This window comes from Liolophura sinensis, chromosome 10 (genome assembly GCF_032854445.1).
Source record: "Liolophura sinensis isolate JHLJ2023 chromosome 10, CUHK_Ljap_v2, whole genome shotgun sequence".
In the NCBI taxonomy this organism is placed as follows: domain Eukaryota; kingdom Metazoa; phylum Mollusca; class Polyplacophora; order Chitonida; family Chitonidae; genus Liolophura; species Liolophura sinensis.
Window position 1 is genome coordinate 25,277,385 of NC_088304.1, and position 19,917 is coordinate 25,297,301.

Below are 19,917 nucleotides of genomic sequence, written 5' to 3' on the forward strand. Positions count from 1 at the left end.
AAAGTTAATATTATTCGATATTTGTCCTTTTATTTTGTTAGATATTTTATTTATTTATTTATATAATTGGTGTTTTACGCCGTACTCAAGAATATTTCACTTATACGACGGCGGCCAGCATTATGGTGGGTGGAAACCGGGCAGAGCCCGGGGGAAACCCACGACCATCCGCAAGTTGCTGAAGACCTTCCCACGTGCGGCCAGAGAGGAAGCCAGCATGAGCTAGACTTAAGCTCGCTATGCCGTGAAAATCTCTGCTGGTAAATGCCTTTTCCTCCTTCCCTGCACTCCCGTTTCTTCCACTTACAAACATTACCGCCGTCGTGTACAGATGAAATATTATTGAGTACATTTTTCCAAAAATAAATAACCAAAGCAAACAAAACCTTAAAAATAGTACCACTGAAAAACGAAGTCCTAAATACTGATTACACTTTCGCTGCAACAAATTCAAGAAAAGAAATGTTGAAATGTAACCGACAAATCATTTATTTTCAAATGTTTAAAGAATCCTTTGTTCAGGGCTCTTGGAGCCTTAGTAGAAAATGTAAATGGTAACCATCTAAATTTGTCAGTTTTTGAGACGAAATTCAAGATAAGTCAGAGAGTTTAAATTATTTTTGAAAAAAAGTGGCAGAAAGATGGGGAAACGAGTATTTCATATACACGGAGTTTGTTCGTGTATTTGATCTGTGTATACATCATGTTCCAGGACTTTTCCTCATGATGAATTGCTCACTTGACAGACTGGAAGAAAGAAAGATATTTGTGATTTTAACGAGATGAGTATCTATAAGTGTTAACAGTACATACTCTTGTGTATATACTTCAAAGAATATGGTCAACCAAATATGTGCATATACGTCACAGAATACAGTCAACCAAATGTGTGCATATATGTCACAGAATACAGTCAACCAAATCTGTGCATATACGTCACAGAATACTGTGTTCACATACGTCAGAGAATACAGTGTTCATATACGTCACAGAATGCACTCAACCAAATGTGTGCACACGTCACAGAATACTGTCAACAAAATGTGTGCACACGTCACAGAATACAGTCCACCAAATGTGTGCACATACGTCACAGGATACAGTCAACCAAATGTGCGCATATAGGTCACAGAATACAGTCAACCAAAATGTGTGCACATACGTCACAGAACACAGTCAACCAAATGTGTTCATACGTCACAGAATAGTCAACCAAATGTATTCATACGTCACAGAATACAGTCAACCAAAAGTGTGCATACACGTCACAGGAAAATCAACCAAATGTGTGCGTACGTTACAGAATACAGTCTGCCAAATGTGTGCATTTCACTGGTTACAATGGTTTATTAATTTTTTTTAGAGGATTTTTATGCCAGTATTGCGATGGGGGGAAACCCATGACGATCCACAGTTTGCTGAAGACCTTTCCTCGTACGACTGGAGAGGAGGCCAGCCTATAGGTTAGAATCAATAAAGCGTTTACACATCACTGCTTATACTCAGTTAGGTGTGTACACGCAACTGATTACAGTCGATGGACTGTGTTCACCTCACTTGCTCTGTAATCAGCTAAGTGTTTACATATCACTGGATATACTCAATCAGGTGAGGTAAAGGCCACTGATTAGGCCACTGATTGGTCAACTGATTGTGTTCATTTCACTTGTTCTGTAATCAGCTGTGTACTCCTCACATGTTGCTATCAATCGAGCACACCTTATGGGATATAACCAATCAACTCAGTTACTACAATGAGGACTTGGTGAAGAAGCGTTGTATCCGGAAAGGTGTCAGGTCGTACGAAGGTGACTTTCCCTGTGCGAGCTCTGATAGCACCTTCCCTACCACCGGGGCCAGTTTGAAACCGTGACCTGCAAACAGATTGACTGATAAATTGCATTTACTATTTTTCTTTCATCAAAATAAAGTTGTAAAGATATTGTAGTTTATAGATGTAATTTATTTGTATCCCGGTCTTGAGGTGAAAAGTTTTATCACGATATCTTATCTGATACGCTCATTGAAAGATTGACGTTTCGTTTTTTGTTCGTTTCACTGACCTGAAAACCCCGCCCCTATCACTATGTTCTTCCAGTGTGGATGTGTGTCCAGGATGAAGTTTTCATCAGGGGTCACCTGCAAATTACAGTATATATACGGTGAAACAAAGTACTCTTAACGAAAACTTAATCTTATTGACAGGTTTGAAATATGGATTCTGTAAGACTGCATGGAGGCACATTCTGTTGTTTACCGGAAATACACAGTAGATGTATACTTTAAGGATTCACCTATACTCAATCACTTGTGAGACCTTGGTAACAATAAAGGGTTGGTGATGCTCACACACAGGTGAACGTTTGCCCAGCCTAACGTCCATTGATCACTTGCCTTCGACCCATGTGTCGTGGGTATTTGTACCTCATGCGCGGGGAAGTTTATCAGCGATTTCCAAACGGTAGACACACGTGTACCAGACAGCTAGCTAGGATTTTGTCGTCGTCGTCGTCGTCGTCGTCGTCGTCCTCCTCCTCCTCCTCCTCCTCCTCATCACCATCATCATCTTATTTGGTGTGGTTTTTATGCCTTTTTGAAGGGTATTTCTCTTTAACGACGTTAAGCCAGCGTTAGGATGGGTTGATCCCAGGGGACATCCAGGCTAGCTAGGAGTGTAGCTTACCGCGTATAAACAAATTTCTCTGATGTCTGGCCTCTCTCCCTCCATACCAGGGAAGTGTTCCTTCATGTACGGAGTGTAGCTTACCGTGTATGTATATGTCTCCCTGATGCCGATCTCTCTTCCTCCACACCAGGAAAGTGTTCCCTCGCGTACCAGGAGTATAGCTTACCGTGTATATACAAGTCTCCCTGATACTAGGTCTATCTCCCTCCACACCAGGGAAGTGTTCCTTCACGTACGGAGTGTAGCTTACCGTGTATATACAAGTCTTCCTGAAGCTGGTCTCTCTCCCTCCACACCAGGGAAGTGTTCCTTCACGTACGGAGTGTAGCTTACCGTGTATATACAAGTCTTCCTGAAGCTGGTCTCTCTTCCTCCACATTAGGGAAGTGCTCCTTCACGTACGGAGTGCAGCTTACCGTGTATATACAAGTCTCCCTGATGCCGGTCTCTCTCCCTCCACACCAGGGAAGTTCCCTCACGTACGGAGTGTAGCCTACTGTGTATATACAAGTCTCCTTGATACCGGGTCTCTCTTCCTCCACACCAGGGAAGTGTTCCCTCACGTACCAGTAGTATAGCTTACCGTGTAGATCCCCACGTACGGAGTGTAGCTTACTGTGTATATACAAGTCTCCTTGATACCGGGTCTCTCTTCCTCCACACCAGGGAAGTGTTCCCTTACGTACCAGTAGTGTAGCTTACCGTGTAGATACAAGTCTCCCTGATACCAGGTCTCTCTCCCTCTACACCAAGGAAGTGTTCCTTCACGTACGGAGTGTAGCTTACCGTGTATATACAAGTCTCCTTGATACCGGGTCTCTCTCTCTCCACACCAGAGAAGTGTTCCTTCACGTACTGAGTGTAGCTTACCGTGTATATACAAGTCTCCTTGATACCGGGTCTCTCTTCCTCCACACCAGGGAAGTGTTTCCTCATGTACCAGGAGTATAGCTTACCGTGTATATACAAGTCTCCCTGATACTAGGTCTCTCTCCCTCCACACCAGGAAAGTGTTCCCTCGTGTACCAGGAGTATAGCTTACCGTGTATGTACAAGTCTCCCTGATACTAGGTCTATCTCCCTCCACACCAGGAAAGTGTTCCCTCGTGTACGGAGTGTAGCTTACCGTGTATATACAAGTCTCCCTGATGCCGGTCTCTCTCCCTCCACACCAGGGAAGTGTTCCTTCACGTACGGAGTGTAGCTTACCGTGTATATACAAGTCTCCTTGATACCGGGTCTCTCTTCCTCCACACCAGGAAAGTGTTTCCTCATGTACCAGGAGTATAGCTTACCGTGTATATACAAGTCTCCCTGATACTAGGTCTCTCTCCCTCCACACCAGGAAAGTGTTCCCTCGTGTACCAGGAGTATAGCTTACCGTGTATGTACAAGTCTCCCTGATACTAGGTCTATCTCCCTCCACACCAGGAAAGTGTTCCTTCACGTACGGAGTGTAGCTTACCGTGTATATACAAGTCTCCTTGATACCGGGTCTCTCTTCCTCCACACCAGGAAAGTGTTTCCTCATGTACCAGGAGTATAGCTTACCGTGTATGTACAAGTCTCCCTGATACTAGGTCTATCTCCCTCCACACCAGGAAAGTGTTCCTTCATGTACGGAGTGTAGCTTACCGTGTATATACAAGTCTCCTTGATACCGGGTCTCTCTTCCTCCACACCAGGAAAGTGTTTCCTCATGTACCAGGAGTATAGCTTACCGTGTATGTACAAGTCTCCCTGATACTAGGTCTATCTCCCTCCACACCAGGAAAGTGTTCCCTCGCGTACGGAGTGTAGCTTACCGTGTATATACAAGTCTCCCTGATGCCGGTCTCTCTCCCTCCACACCAGGGAAGTGCTCCTTCACGTACGGAGTGTAGCTTACCGTGTATATACAAGTCTCCCTGATACCTGGTTTCTCTTCCTCCACACCAGGAAAGTGTTCCCTCACGTACCAGGAGTATAGCTTACCGTGTATATACAAGTCTCCCTGATACCAGGTCTCTCCCCCTCCACACCAGGGAAGTGTTCCTTCACGTATTTCACCATGGAGTTCAGCACCCAGGAATCATCCACCCCATCACGGAAGTCGGGGTTTATAGCTGGTCCCGTGTGTAAGACGATCTTAAACCGAACGAGAATTTTTAATTTGCTAAATTAGAAGTTGCCGTATTTAATAAAATCCAGGTTCAGGTTACAAGGTGTGCTGGTTGTTACAGCGACATGATCTGCACTGCCAACTTTGTGTTAGAACGTTCTTCACGTATTATATTTATTTCTTTCTCTACACACACACACACATATATATATATTGGGTTATTTTGTGGTTTCTACATTACCTGTTTTGGGCTCTTCTATTATTCTATTCTTTGCGTTATGGCTCAGAAGAATGTGGAAACATATACTTCTACTTCACATGTTGTACGCTTCTGAAATATCAATGAGGCCGTATCGTTCATAGATAATAATCAAATAGAAAATAATACAATCGCAAAGATGGAAGGTGAAAACTTACAACTTTTTGACAGCCGTCTCCTATTGCCAGTGTGTAAGCTTAATTATTGTGCGTGCGCGCAAGAGGGATAATCTTTGCCTAAAAGGGAAGTTTTCCCCAGCCCCCCTACCTTCACATGCCCCGGATATTCCATCGCAGGTAGGCTGTACACATCTGCGCCGTGAATTGCGTTCAACTCTATCGTGCAGGGAAACCCGTTATCTGCGCTGAGGACGCCGGGTTTTCTCTCCCTCCAGTAACCCACAGTTATCCTGACCGGCTGAAATAAGAATTGGTTATTCCAATAACGAACGGAGGGAAAAATGGGAACTTAAACCTACTTACATGCCTATATATCAACTTCGACCGAACTGTATGACAAGATGTTCTGATATTTATTCTCAGACTATGCATTAGTTCAATTAAATTAAATGTTCAGGTATACTGTCAAAGTACGTTGTGTCAGGTAAGTATCGGAAATTGTTGAAACTGATCTCAATGTTTCATTTAATTCAGATAATTATATATATTTGCATATACATACACATGCTCATTTCTTTTACGAATATTTGTACATACCGGTCCCGGTGTGTCTAAAGTCTTCAAATCATTTGTACATATAGCGTTCCTGGTGTGTCTGAAGTCTTCAAATCATTTGTACATACCGGTCCCGGTGTGTCTAAAGTCTACAAATCATTTGTACAGACTGGTCCCAATGTGTCTAACGTCTACAAATCATTTGTACAGACTGGCCCCAATGTGTCTAAAGTCTTCAAATCATTTGTGCATACCCGTCCCCGTGGGTCTAAAGTCTTCAAAGCATTTGTACATACTGGTCCCGGTGTGTCTAAAGTCTTCAAATCATTTATACATGCCATTCCCGGTGGGTCTAAAGTCTTCAAAAGATTTGTACATACCGGTCCCGGTGGGTCTAAAGTCTTCAAATCATTTTTATATACCAGTCCCGATGTGTCTAAAGTCTTTTTTTTTGGTACATTTGGAACACTTTGCATATATATGTGTGTAAAATAAATTCTTATTTGCACATATGTACAAAAGATTTCCACACATGTACACACAAAAACTTGCGTTTCACTCCGCGACTCCGCGAGTGTTTTCATAACGTTGCATTCACTAGCGATGTCCATGAATTTATTTATTTATTTATTTATTTGATTGGTGTTTTACGCCGTACTCAAGAATATTTCACTTATACGACGGCGGCCAGCATTATGGTGGGTGGAAACCGGGCACAGCTCGGGGGAAACACACGACCATCTGGAGGTTGCTGCAAGACCTTCCCACGTACGGCCGGAGAGGAAGCCAGCATGAACTGGACTTGAACTCACAGCGACCGCATTGGTGAGAGACTCCTGGGTCATTACGCTGCGCTAGCGCGCTAACAAACTGAGCCACAGAGACCCCCCGATGTCCATGAAAGTTGAACTTATTTTAATTCACTGATGCATATGGTGCGAGACGAAGCCAGATAATGGAACAATTACTGTATCCAGAAAATGCATTTTCGTCACAAAAATTGAAATTTATGAACTGTTGGCCTTAGCAACATGCAAAAACATGTGCAACGTCTATATGGGTGCATGAAATAGCCATGAAGCAGACTGCCGGAACACACATTGCAAAACGCCGTGAATTGCTGATCTCTCTAATGTATACTACGGGTGGACATCCTGGATCTATGCTGCTATACTGGCTCTGTACAGTTCTAGTATGAAATATCAATTAATTTATGACCTTCCCATGTACGACAGGAGAGAGAGAGCCAGCGTGAGGTAGACATGAACTCACAGGGACCGCATGCGTCTGTGGCTTCTGAAGTACTGTACTGCGCCAGCCCGCTAAGCACTGAACGTGGTTTGATTGATTGATTGATTGATTGATTGATGGATTGATGGATGGATGGATGGATGGATTTTTGACGTCATACTTAACAATTTTCGGTCACATGACGACCAGGAATCATTAGGTGTGCTTACATATACATGTATACTGTATCTTCCATACAGTATACCGCCAAAGTGCTGCCACTGAAATATCATGACGAAGACACCAGACATGACACCCTACCCAGTCACATTATACTCTCACCTCTCAGTGCTGAGGGTCAAACCAGGCAGCAACAAGTCCCATTTTAAAAGTCTTTGGTATTACACCCACACTCCTCGCAGCCATCCGACGGGCGAAGCGATTTTAAATAAAATCATTATCGTCATCGTTTCGTCAATTTAAACGGCTGACATATTACTAGTTCGAAACCTAGAGTGGTAGCAGCCAGTTTTCGGCACTTAAACTATGTATTTATTTGATTGGTGTTTTACGCAAGAATATTTCACATATACAACGATGGCCAGCATTATCGTGGTGAGAAACTGGGCAGGGCCGGGGAGGGGGGGGGGACCCACGACGATCCGCAAGCTGGTGGCAGATCTTCAGCTCTTGAATATGTGCCATGTCCGGAAAATGTAATCCTTTGTAACGATAAAAATTAATTTTGACTCCAGAATGTGCGACAATCTACTGTCGCCTACATCTTCACGGATGGCTGTCGTACTTGCAGATGATACAGTATAATGCCATGATTTCATCATCTGTGTGTACACTTTATGACAAGTCACATTTTTTTGTATGACGTCACATTTCCCTTGTGTTGGGCCGTGCGCAGAGCAAAATGTCTGTCTGAATTAGACGCATCGTCCATTGCCCATCCTTCATACTGGCTACAATCTAAGTCGATATTCAACAATGACATGCGCAAAACCGATGTAGAATCAAGACACACATACCTTAAGTGGTAGATGTAACCCCAAGGGCTTGAGAAGCTCAGGTGCCCAGGGACCCGCACAGATGACCACGCTGCGAGTCTTGTACGATCGTTTTGTAGTCCTCACGGTAACAATCTCTCCCGGGAACAACCCTGTCATCTTTTCTCCAGATCGGATCTCTCCGCCATTTTTCACAAACATTTCCTGTTAGTTAGGAAAATGCAGAAAATGCAGACAATCCAAGCGTATGTATAAAATCTAAGTGTCCAATGCTATATCTCCCCCTTCCAACACCCTTTTGATTCTATAATTATTTATTCATTGGATTGGTGTTTTAAACCGTACCTATAATCAAGAATATTTCACTTATACAACCGTGGCCAACATGATGGCGGGAAGAAACAGGACAGGCCTCGAGAGAAACCAGCGACCATTAGCAGGTTGCTGGCAGACCTTCTCAAAACCTGCCTTGTCTTGAACTCAAAGCGGTGTCATTGTTGAGAGGCTCCTGAGTCCTCAACTTTCACGTTCTAGAAAAAAGGTATATCATGCATTGAGAAGAAGTACATACTGGTGCATGAAAAATATTAAACATATATTCACAATTATTATACAGGTCCACATTATCAAATGTTTGACTTCGCAGAAATACTATATGATTTACATCAATATAAATCCAGTGCATGTAATATATACAACGCTCAAAGCACGTATAGGTATCCAGCTTCGGATACTGACTTCCCTCATTCGCCTAGAACACACCTCCCGTCTTTCCAAGATCATTGAAAACTGTTGACTATTCATCTCTTCGCAATAATCCGTCATAATTTCATGCTTCATATACTTTTTTTTTACTCCTTTGATAATTTGTGTTGAATGATGATTTGGAAATTCGTTGTGGGATTACTGACCTGCATGTACAGTCCATTTTGGTTGACGGCCAGTATACGAATGTCTACTTTGATGCCCAGGTTCTGAACATATTACTCATATTAATATAGTGACAATAAGGATTACACATGCAGAAGACCATATCATCTTATCGCGTTAGTGTATCCTGCTTTACCTGTAAAGCTGTTAGAGACTTGTCAGCGTAAAGAATACCCGCCACACCGTCGTACACCGCCCCATATTCGGTTGGGTACCTCAACATTGGGTAAGCCATCCGGAACTCTTCCGGGGATAGTCTCTGACAATGTTCCCCGGAACTCCGAATGGCTTGCTCCAAACGTGATAAATACGGACTGCCATCTTCTCCAATCATGATAAGGCCTGTCTTCCTGTTGGGAAAAAGTCATTTTCGTTGGCAAGAAGAAGTTCAAAGCACAATTATTGTTTAATATGAAAGACTACAGCATAGGTGGTAAAATCACAACCGTGGCTACAGAGTGATAGTTGACGAATGATCACACGCAACCAGTGAAACCCGGCCATCTGTCAGTTTACCGAAATCAGGGTTTTATTCCAACTGTTCATGTATATGCTTTATTGGTAGGAACGTTTGTGCCCCTTAGTACCATATAACTCAAGCAGAACTGGGTAAAAAAGAATGCAGGGATGTTCATTATAATTTATTAGGCGTCACTGGTCAGGAATTACCCCAAATGCAATGCTGTTATCACATTTAATATACAAGCACATGCAGTAAGCACAAAGGCGGTCATATGTTCAAGGTCACTGTTCATCGCCAAGCCGAGGCGTACTGTTCTGTTGTAAAGATGAATTTTAGTGTTTGTTTTGAAGATAGGACATTTTATTCATCATCACGGTTGAACTTATCAACGCAGTGTCTATATATATATACACTACATTATCAAGGTGGCCGTGACATGCGAGTGCATGCCGCAAAAGCTCTGCCCCAACTTGAGTATCATCCCGAAGACACCAGACATGACACTCCACCCAGTCAGATAATACTGACACCCGACCATCTAGTCCTGATTCTTCACCCTAAGCTCTCAATGCTGAGCGTCATGTGAGACATCAACAAATACCATTTTTGACCCAACCCAGGTTTGATCCCATGCAGGTCTCCCGAATTCAATGCGGACGATCTAACCCCCCAAGCGGCCCAATATATAGCGCAGAAATACAGACCCCATATAATATGACCATAAGGCCTATACTGGTGAAAGGGACATTAAACCATGGCAAACAAAAGCAGATTTGAAGGCAGCCGTAAGTTCTTGTGGTTACTTAATGTTCTGTCGTTTTATTTGTACTTACTTGTAGACGGTAGTTCCAGTTTCCTCCTCCAGATTTGCCCAGATGTCGTAGGCCTCTCTCATCATGCGGACGTAGAAATCTTGTGGGTAAGCTTTACGTGTGATTCGGCTGTGGCCATGAGAACTTCCGCGAGTGTGAGGCAGCGGAAACTTTGAATATAGACACATGTATTACAGAGTGTTAGTACCGCATAAGCTGTGCGTATACAGGGGACCTGTTATTGAAAGTCTTTCTAAAAGCCAATCAAGTCTAAATACCAATCACATCTTAATGCAAACCAAATAACAAGTTTTGATAAGTATTAGTCCTACAACATATAATCCTGTTATTTACCCTGGTGCCGGAATATTAAGCTTTGCCTGTGTAAATATACAATAAAGTTACGTTTTTAAATAGTTGTTTCCATATCATACTCACCAAGTATCCGTTCATAAATGTAATTTGGAGATGGTCCCTTACCTGTTCCAGCATTAAAGTAGATCGACCGGCTTTGGCGAGGTGGTAAGCTGTAGACGACCCCTCAACCCCCGCGCCGATGACAATGGCATCGTATGTGTCCGTAGCTGCCATCGTGGCACACAACTAACGTCTCTTATAATGAAGACGGTCTATATCTGTAGGCTGGACGAGACACCCGTCAATACACCTGCCTCAGCTGCTGTGAATACATTATTATACCTGTACAAGATATGCCTTAATCACTTCTCTGTCACATGCCACCGTTTTAGTACAAGGTACTCGACACACATAAACTCCGCGTTTGAACAAGCTGTCTGTCACGTCAAACCCGCAGGCCAAGCTCACACAACTAGGGTAACTTCGGACATTCGAAAATTCGGATATTCGGGTAACTTCGGACATCCGGGTAAGATCGGACAGATCATAAAATAGCTCATCGGTAAAACATTAGGCCTTATACAGTGGTTGTCTGTCTTCTACTCGTGACACAGATACGGTTTTTGATTATGCATGTAGGCCTATGTGTATACGGAGTACCCACCGCACCAGCCGTCCGACTATTTTGTTCCGCAATCGGGATTGTGTTATTTTATTTATTTGATTATGTTGGCACGGGTTTAACTGTTAGAGAATAACCTGTATATATGTCAAGGTGCGAGGAATTTAGCAGGTCATTGTCATCAGACATCGATAAATCAGGTTAGTGCGTGCTCGAATCCAGTTCTATCTGGTTCGGCTGAAACGTTACGCCAGAACTGCCGAAGGGGAATGGTTTTCTTCGAGCTCTATCCGGTGGAGGCTACTCCATCCATAAACTCGATAGAGTTCCTGTAAGGAAGATATTCCTATGTGCATGACACCATAATTTCCATTCGTGTCATAATTTGTAATTCGCTATCCTCGGAGAATGTAATAATCTATTTTATCGACAACTTATATACTAGCATGGTACACGATTTAAATACTGATTTCACTTATCCGCCTAGCAAATTCCTTGAGTTGTTATATGAGCAAAATAATTGCATGGTTGGCGGCCTTGGGAAGGTTGTTTTGTATATATTGGTTGACAGTCTTGGTAAGGTTGTTTTGTATATATTGTTTAACAATCTTGGTAAGGTTGGTTTGTATACATTGGGTAGCAATATTGGTAAGGTTGTTTTGTATGTTTTGGTTGTCAGTTTTGGTAAGGTTGTTTTGTATATATTGGTTGGCAATTTTGGTAAGGTTATTTTGTAATATTGCGTAGGGACCTTGGTAAGGCTGTTTTATACATTTTCGTTGACACGTAATATTGACGTGTGGTCAGTTTGGATTCCATACTGACTATTCCACATGACTAGCCGCTCTTAATCTATTTGAAAAATTAACTATTGCAAAGGATTAGTATCTCGCCCTTTTTGGAGAACTAACTTCTCATTTTGCATGCACTGTTGGTAGGAAGGGACCACGCAGTATCTATTTATTTATTTCATTGGTGTTTTACGCCGTAGTCAAGAATATTTCCCTTATACGACTGCGGCCAGCATTATGGTGAGAGGAAACCGGGCAGAGTTCGGGGGAAACTCACGACGACCACGCGATAGGAATAAGATTTAAAAGCATGCAATTCAATATCGTTACTTATGAAAAATATAAAGCATTATGTGCTGGACCGTGGCAATCCCTGTCAATGCTCTTTGGTATAAAGCTGTATTATATACACTGGTTGGCCTAGCTTAGGCTGTTTTATGTACACTGGTTGGCAATCTGGGTAAGGCTGTTTTGTAGCCTATACACTGGTTGGCAATCTGGGTGAGGTTGGTTTGTATACACTGGTTGGCGAACTGGATAAGGCTGTTTTGTATGCACTGGTTGGCAATCTTGGTAAGACTGTTTTGTACACATTGGTAGGTGATCTTAGTAAAGCTGTCTTGTATACCTGGTTGGCAAACTGGGTAAGGCTGTTTGTGCACGCTGGTTGGCAATCTGAGTATAGCTGTTTTGTATACAATCGTTTTCAATCTGGGTAGAGTGTTTTGTACACTTTGGTTGGTAATCTTGGTAACGCTGTTTTGTATACACTGGTTGGCAATCTTGGTAAGGCTGTTTTATGTACATTGGTGGGCAGTCTGTTTTATGCTGTTTTTATGAACGCTGGTTAAGCAATCCAGGTACCGGTAAGGATTTTTTTTTTCTTAAGTCAATTTAGAGTTTGGAACATTATCGCTTTGTTGCCTCGCGTATCGCTGTGTCAACGAACTGTTTGAACTGAAACATTTAGCCTTTGGAAATACCAGAGCTGTGGTATGTATAAATATGTTACCAACATCAAATGTACATCTAGGGCTGTGTATATAAACGTTGGGTGAGCAGTAGTTTGTATTCTGTACATCACAAGATGTAGTTACATTATTCGTTCGGCTGTTACTAGGTGACGTAAATTGGGTGCCCTGTGGTACACACGCGTTATACAGACCTGTGCGATTTTTCGAGCTTCAGCTACATGTAGATAAACTGCGCTGCCAACACATTCAGAATTTCTGTTGCTTTGATGCTGATAGACGTCATAGCTTTTTGCCATGAAAACAGCCTGATTCTTCCCTCCTGCTCAGGTAATCAAAATAGCACGACGTCGATCCCTCCGTTTCATCTACAAGTATCAAGAAACCACAGACATGGGACCCACAGACATAGTGAGCCGTCAGGCAAGAGGACTGATTTTACAGTAGTTACAAGACTGAGTATACATCATGCACAGTCGAATCTGTAGACTCAGCAGGCCCGTTGCCAGCCACCCACAAAAGCACATCTTTAGCACATTTATTTTGCTTTAAAAATGCATGTTTTGATGTCAGTTTTTAGGGTAAATTCAATATATTAGTTTAGAAAGTTTTGTATTGTTCTTAAACTCTATGAAGGTGCAGTATGTTACACTGTGTATGTACATTTTAAGATCAGATATATTATTAATTGTGTATAAATTGTTCTCTTTGCTGCTCTGTAGGAATGCCTGTTAACCACTGATGGGAGAATATTGGGAAGTACATTGTCTCTGCTCTCAGTGTGGCCTGTCCCACCGTGATAGCAATTCATGATGGAAATTGTTTATCTTGTACCCACAGCTCTACCAGAAGAAGCATCACTCAATGTAAGTTGCGCCTCAAGGGTGAAAAATGAGTTAGTTTCTTTTAACATGTGTTATTCTTAATGGGAGAGGCTTGAGTGCAGGAGGATATCAACTTTTTGTGAAAAGTCATAGCTGTTACATGTGTAACGGGAGCAACTGAGTTGACACCCTTGGCCTACCCTGGTTCTTAGGTTAGGATTCCAAACAGAGTGAAATAAAGTACATACCAACCAGAACCTGCCGTACAGTGTGGAACTCATACACCAAGGTGGTAAAACTCACTGATAACTTTAATAAACAAAGTGTAAACTAAGAAACATATTATTACTCTGGTCAAGATCTAAAAGAACAGTCATGTGGCTTTCCACCTCTCAGTTCACCCAGGCATGCATGGTACCTTATGTGGCAGTCTGTCAGGTAGAAGGCAAGAGTGTGGTATTTTAAACCTCAACCTATGCTCTCCACCCGTCTCTCAGAAGCACAGCCCAAGACGGAGGTTTCATAAATCTCATAAAATAAACTACCACAAAAGTCATTACTGTCCAAACACAGCGTAGTTTGAATTGTCTTAATACTGTGGGTTTTCTAAATGAACTTGATCATCAGCAAAATATGTCCAAAAAGGTTTACAGAAGAAAAACCCTCGCAAATTTCGCAAGTGTATCCAAGGGAATTAACTCTTCCCTTATACACTCCAAAAAATGAATCTGTTAATAGTAACAGAAATTCTGTTGTGTGAGTGATGCTAGAATGTATTCTGTTATAACATAATGCTCTGCATTATTCAGCATAATATCCTGTTAGTGTAATGGAATTGTTAAATTAATCGAATATGTGTGTTCAATTTAACAAAATAATCTGTTGCAGTAGCATAATACATTCTAACATCACTGAGACAACATAATTTCTGTTAAAATTAACAGATTATTTTTTTGAGTTTAGGAATTCATGTTTGTTTTCATGTACAGGTGTAACTCAGAATACAATTTGTAATTTAACAGTAAGGCCAACTATGTTTTAGTATAAATGATTTCGCTGCATCTACTTTTGTGCTAAAATGTTATACATATGCGTCAGGCACCGTTTTTTTTTATGTGTGTATGGGGGGGGGGGGGAGTGTTTGCGAAAGAATATTGTAATGGCTTAGTATATACTGCAGATTTCTGGGTGACATCTTTGGGTCAAGAAAGCTGTCCAGTAATGAATCAATAAGGATTACCATAACCGTATAAGCTCCAAACCAATTTAAAACGTCAAAGGGTGAAATGTAATCAAATCTTACTTATGATGACATAATTTTTCTTTTGCAGGCTGAGCATTCTGTCGAGGAGAATGACAAATCTTACTTATCATGACATTATTTTTTTTTTCACAGGCTGAACATTCTGTCAAGGAGAATGACAAATCTTACTTATCACAACATTATTTGTCTTTTGCAGGCTGAACATTCTGTCAAGGAGAATGACAAATCTTACTTATCACAACATTATTTGTCTTTTGCAGGCTGAACATTCTGTCGAGGAGAATGACAAATCTTACTTATCATGACATTATTTTTTTTTTAGGCTGAACATTCTGTCGAGGAGAATGACAAATCTTACTTATCATGACATTATTTTTCTTTTACAGGCTGAACATTCTGTCGAGGAGATTGACAAATCTTACTTATCATAACATTAATTTTTTTTTACAGGCTGAACATTCTGTCGAGGAGATTGACAAATCTTACTTATCATAACATTAATTTTTTTTTACAGGCTGAACATTCTGTCAAGGAGAATGACAAATTTTACTTATCTTGACATTATTTTTCTTTTACAGGCTGAACATTCTGTCAAGGAGAATGACAAATCTTACTTATCATAACATTATTTTTCTTTTACAGGCTGAACATTCTGTCGAGGAGAATGACAAATCTTACTTATCATAACATTAATTTTTTTTTACAGGCTGAACATTCTGTCAAGGAGAATGACAAATCTTACTTATCATAACATTATTTTTCTTTTACAGGCTGAACATTCTGTCAAGGAGAATGACAAATCTTACTTATCATAACATTAATTTTTTTTTACAGGCTGAACATTCTGTCGAGGAGAATGACAAATCTTACTTATCATGACATAATTTTTCTTTTACAGACTGAACATTCTGTCGAGGAGAATGACAAATCTTACTTATCATAACATTAATTTTTTTTTACAGGCTGAACATTCTGTCGAGGAGAATGACAAATCTTACTTATCATGACATTATTTTTCTTTTACAGGCTGAACATTCTGTCAAGGAGAATGACCCAAGTTGCTATGAGACAGAACTTCAGATTTCTCCTTCTGTTCCTTTGGAAGAGACTGGAAACACTGTGTCCTTGACAACCTTTCTGTCTGCAGACAAAGAGAATGGGAACGCCATGCTTATGCCCCTGGTGGCAGATTCGGTCAGCAGTTTAACCAGTCAAGCAGACACTCGGGCTCTCCAGTGTAACATTTGTTCCAAGAGATTTTCTCGACAGTCATACTTGAGGCTGCATCTGAGGATGCATACTGGAGAGAAACCCCTAGAGTGTGAGCAGTGTGGGAAATCTTTCTCCGATGGAAGCAGCTTGTCACGCCACAGACGAAGCCACACGGGAGAAAGACCACACAAATGCCCTAAGTGTGGAAAGGCGTTTTCTCAGTCAGCACACCTCCACACGCACGTGAGCAGTGTTCATTCGGATTCCAGGCCATTCCACTGCGAAACTTGCCAGGCCACCTTCACCAAGCTTTACTCTCTCCGCCGACACATGCTGGTGCACACAGGCGAGAAGCCGTTTACATGTGATCAGTGTGGCAAATCCTTCAGGTCCTCATCTTCCCTGATAATTCACAACAGGACGCATACAGGGAAGAAACCTTTCACCTGTCAGGTGTGCCACAAGAGCTTTGCTGATTCCTCAGTGCTTAAAACCCATGTCATTGTTCATAGCGGCGAAAAACGTTTCTCATGCACGATCTGTAGCCTTAAGCTTTCTTCACGTTGGTCTTTGAAGAAGCATTTGGAGGCCAAGCATCAGGTAAAATCTGGAACCAAGGCTTCAGGACACCCTGAGTTATTGGCAAGTCAACGGTTCCCTTTGGAAACTGCATCACATGATAGACTTGTAAAGCGTCCTGTGCCAGTTATTAGCAATGTCAAGGCACCCTATCAGTGTTCAATTTGCTCCAAAAGCTTTCCCAACGTCAGCAATTTAAAACGCCATTTTCGAATCCATAATGGAGAGAGACCGTTTGCATGTGAGGTTTGCAACAAAAGGTTCAGACAAAACACACACCTGAAAACACATGTTAAAATCCACTTGGACGATGCTGTAAAATCCAAATGTCCTGAGTGTCATAAAGATTTTAGTGACAGCTACAGTCTCAAAAGGCACATGAAGATGCACTCTGGTGATAGAGTGTATAAGTGTTCCTTTTGTGGAGCCTCATTTCCCAACCATAGCTCCTGGAGAATTCATCAGAGGAAGCACACAGGAGAAAGGCCCTTCCAGTGTACATACTGCCATCAGAAATTCTCCTACAACCATGTTCTGAGGAGACACATGAGAAGCCACACGGGGGAAAAACCCTACCCCTGTGAAAAGTGTGATCGTTCGTTCACTGATAGCTGGGCCAGAAAAAAACACATGCGAAAACACACTGCTGAGAAATTGTTGGTGTGTGCTGTTTGTAAGAAGAGCTATTCTAATGATTGCTCTCTCAGGCATCACGTGAGGAAGATGCACTCGGGAAATAATATGTCTGAAGCCGAAAACGCATGTCCTTTTTGCCAACAATCATTTGATATGGACTGGCGCATGAAATTGCACATGGAAAGTTGCCATGGGAATGGTACGAAACCATCTGTCGAGGAACCGGCATCAGCTTTGGGGATGGCGTTAGCGCATAGAAACCCTGGTAGTTTTGGTGAAACACCGTCGAGTGAAAGGCTGCCACCTGAAGTCTTGGACGGCATAGGAATGGTGGGTTGTGGTGAAAGGACAGCAAGTGAAAAAGACGTGTCTTTGGAAAATTGCCATGATCAGAGTAGTAGAACACCGGCGGATGCAACCACCAGAAATGTAGATGATAGCCATGGACAAAGCAGTAAAGAATCACAGGATTGTTCTGGAATGGAAAGCCAACCACGTGGTATTGGGACTTTCCCAGTTCTTGATATCGGGAGAATAACCATCGATGATTGCACAAATCCATGTGTTGATTCCTCAACAGTTACTCATATTGAGGAAATTGGGAGTCAACATGAGGAGGGGGGTGAAATTGGAAGCAAGGAATTGGCTACCAGCTTTGGCATTGGTCAGTTCGACATATCAAATGCTTTTGGGTGTGAGACGCCTACCAGTGAAGTTATGGGAGGAGAAGTTGGTTTGGAAAAACAACTCTCGGCAAATCCTAGAGCATTGCAAGACCTTCCGAACGAAGAACTAGTTGATATTCCCAACGTGGACTGTAGAGAACTTATTCACATCGACCTAAACGTTGTTGACACTGACCAGACTCATAGCGTTACTGAGCCAAACCCGGTACTGCCGAGAATTCCAAGTTCTAGCGTGTCAAGGATTTCTCCGCAGCGAAGTATGGATACCTTCAAACCAATAACAGAAGTGTCAGAGACTGGGTCACCCGAGAACGATCGTTTGTTGGACATCAACAGTGTAAACAGTACCGGCATTTGGAATACGGATTTAACACTTGTGGAGAAGAGTGGAGCACAGGCGTTTTTAGAACATAAAGATGCCGGTTCTCTATCAGTTCGGCAGGATTCTTCAAATCTTTTCACCAGAGCCAAGAGGAAAGCAAAATCAGATACGATCGGCGATGAAGATTGTAGCGCGTTTAAGTGTTGTGTGTGCGATAAAATTTTTACTCTGCAGTTAATGTTGCAGCTCCATCAAGAGACTGCTGGCCATTGTCAAGGCGATTAAAAAATATATATTCATATATATTAAATGATGCGCTAATATGGTATCCAGTTCCTTGTTCTTTTCTCATCTATACAAAGATCTGCAGACGCACAGTTTACCAGTGTAGCTCTAGCTGAATTGGGTTCGGCTTGATGTCTCGCCATGGTGTGGCAGAAAAATTGCCGATGTGGCATTTTGCCATAATTATTCATTCGGTTTGATGTCTGAAAGTGTGTGTATGAGGTAGCTATAGTGAAGTGTGGTAGTTTACAACAATCCTCGACCCATTAATCTGGCTGCGCTTTTTTGTACAGTTGCAACATATTTATAGACGTACATTCAACATAAAGAATAACACGAGAGCAGCCACGACAGTGTCATAGCTGGCATATATGTATGTTCACACAGAACCGGCGAAATACGGTCTCTTGTCAATTTTCCACAGTCGGGGTTTTATTCTTAACAGTTCATGTAAACGCTTAAAACAGTAGCAACTTACATGCCACGTGGCACCAGTCGTTCCCTCCACATATGTAGACTAGTTCTCGCTACTTCAGCTTTGGTCTGATATCTGAAGGTTTTTGAGGCACCTGGAGGGTGTGGTAGTTTACTCTGGGCACTCTGGTTTCCTCCGTGCACCCATAAACCTGAAAGCCATTTGCGTATAGTTCCAGTTCGTTTCCTCATCTGTACTAACATCTGCAGACTCACAAACTATCGGAACTCTGGGCACTCCGGTTTCCTCGACCCATAAACCGGACAGCTGTCAAGCATTAAGTGAATTGCTCGGTTTTGAGTACGGCGTTAAACACCAATCAAATAACCCAGACACCCTAAAACCATATACCAGACATGCGTCACTCTACTATACTATTAGGGGGCATCTGTGACTGATTTCCACCCAACAAAATGCTGGCGACCGTCGTATAAGTAAAATACTCTTGAGTAGGGCGTAAAACACCAATCAAACAAATCAAATAACGACTCTACTTTTAAGGAGCGGGTCATGACCGACTGGATGAGATGCAAACGAGGTGAGGGTTCAAACCCGGGCTAAGACTGTAGATTCCCCATTTTCCCTATTTCCTCTCGCCATGACGCTGACCGCCGTCATATAAGTGTAATATTCCTGAGCATGGCGTAGAACACCAATCAAATAATAAATAAATAAATATATTCACTGCTGGTGGGGTCGGAGACGCTCCTGTGACCGCTGAC

At 42.1% G+C, this 19,917-nt stretch overlaps 2 protein-coding genes across 4 annotated transcripts; one reads left to right on the forward strand and one right to left on the reverse strand.

The window, feature by feature from the left end:
• Positions 1-265: 265 nt before the first annotated feature.
• LOC135476496 (peroxisomal sarcosine oxidase-like) lies at positions 266-11,207 on the reverse strand. The gene is made up of 9 exons (XM_064756532.1): positions 10,652-11,207; positions 10,193-10,341; positions 9,033-9,246; positions 7,988-8,170; positions 5,314-5,463; positions 4,661-4,813; positions 2,064-2,139; positions 1,720-1,874; positions 266-747 (listed from the first exon to the last, which is right to left on the reverse strand). Exons 1-8 carry the CDS (start codon positions 10,760-10,762, stop codon positions 1,750-1,752), a joined length of 1,161 nt encoding a protein of 386 aa, XP_064612602.1. The 5' UTR covers positions 10,763-11,207; the 3' UTR covers positions 266-747; positions 1,720-1,749.
• On the forward strand, positions 11,034-19,172 carry LOC135476495 (zinc finger protein 595-like). Of its 3 annotated transcripts, none has more exons than XM_064756531.1 (3): positions 11,034-11,057; positions 13,635-13,778; positions 16,027-19,172. In XM_064756531.1, exons 2-3 carry the CDS (start codon positions 13,722-13,724, stop codon positions 18,718-18,720), a joined length of 2,751 nt encoding a protein of 916 aa, XP_064612601.1. In that variant the 5' UTR covers positions 11,034-11,057; positions 13,635-13,721; the 3' UTR covers positions 18,721-19,172. The 3 variants fall into 3 exon arrangements, with proteins under 3 accessions (XP_064612601.1, XP_064612600.1, XP_064612599.1); XM_064756530.1 differs by lacking the exon at positions 11,034-11,057 and adding an exon at positions 11,215-11,350; XM_064756529.1 differs by lacking the exon at positions 11,034-11,057 and adding an exon at positions 12,869-12,934.
• Positions 19,173-19,917: the final 745 nt, after the last annotated feature.

Coding starts and splice junctions, on each gene's coding strand:
- LOC135476496 (XM_064756532.1), bottom strand. CDS start 10,762: ATGGCAGCTACGGACACATACGATGCCATTGTCATCGGCGCGGGGGTT. Junction 4,814..5,313: donor AATATCCGGGGCATGTGAAG/GTAGGGGGGCTG, acceptor GTTCGGTTTAAG/ATCGTCTTACACACGGGACC. Junction 2,140..4,660: donor GGGAGACTTGTATATACACG/GTAAGCTATACT, acceptor TGTAATTTGCAG/GTGACCCCTGATGAAAACTT.
- LOC135476495 (XM_064756531.1), top strand. CDS start 13,722: ATGATGGAAATTGTTTATCTTGTACCCACAGCTCTACCAGAAGAAGCA. Junction 13,779..16,026: donor CAGAAGAAGCATCACTCAAT/GTAAGTTGCGCC, acceptor TTTCTTTTACAG/GCTGAACATTCTGTCAAGGA.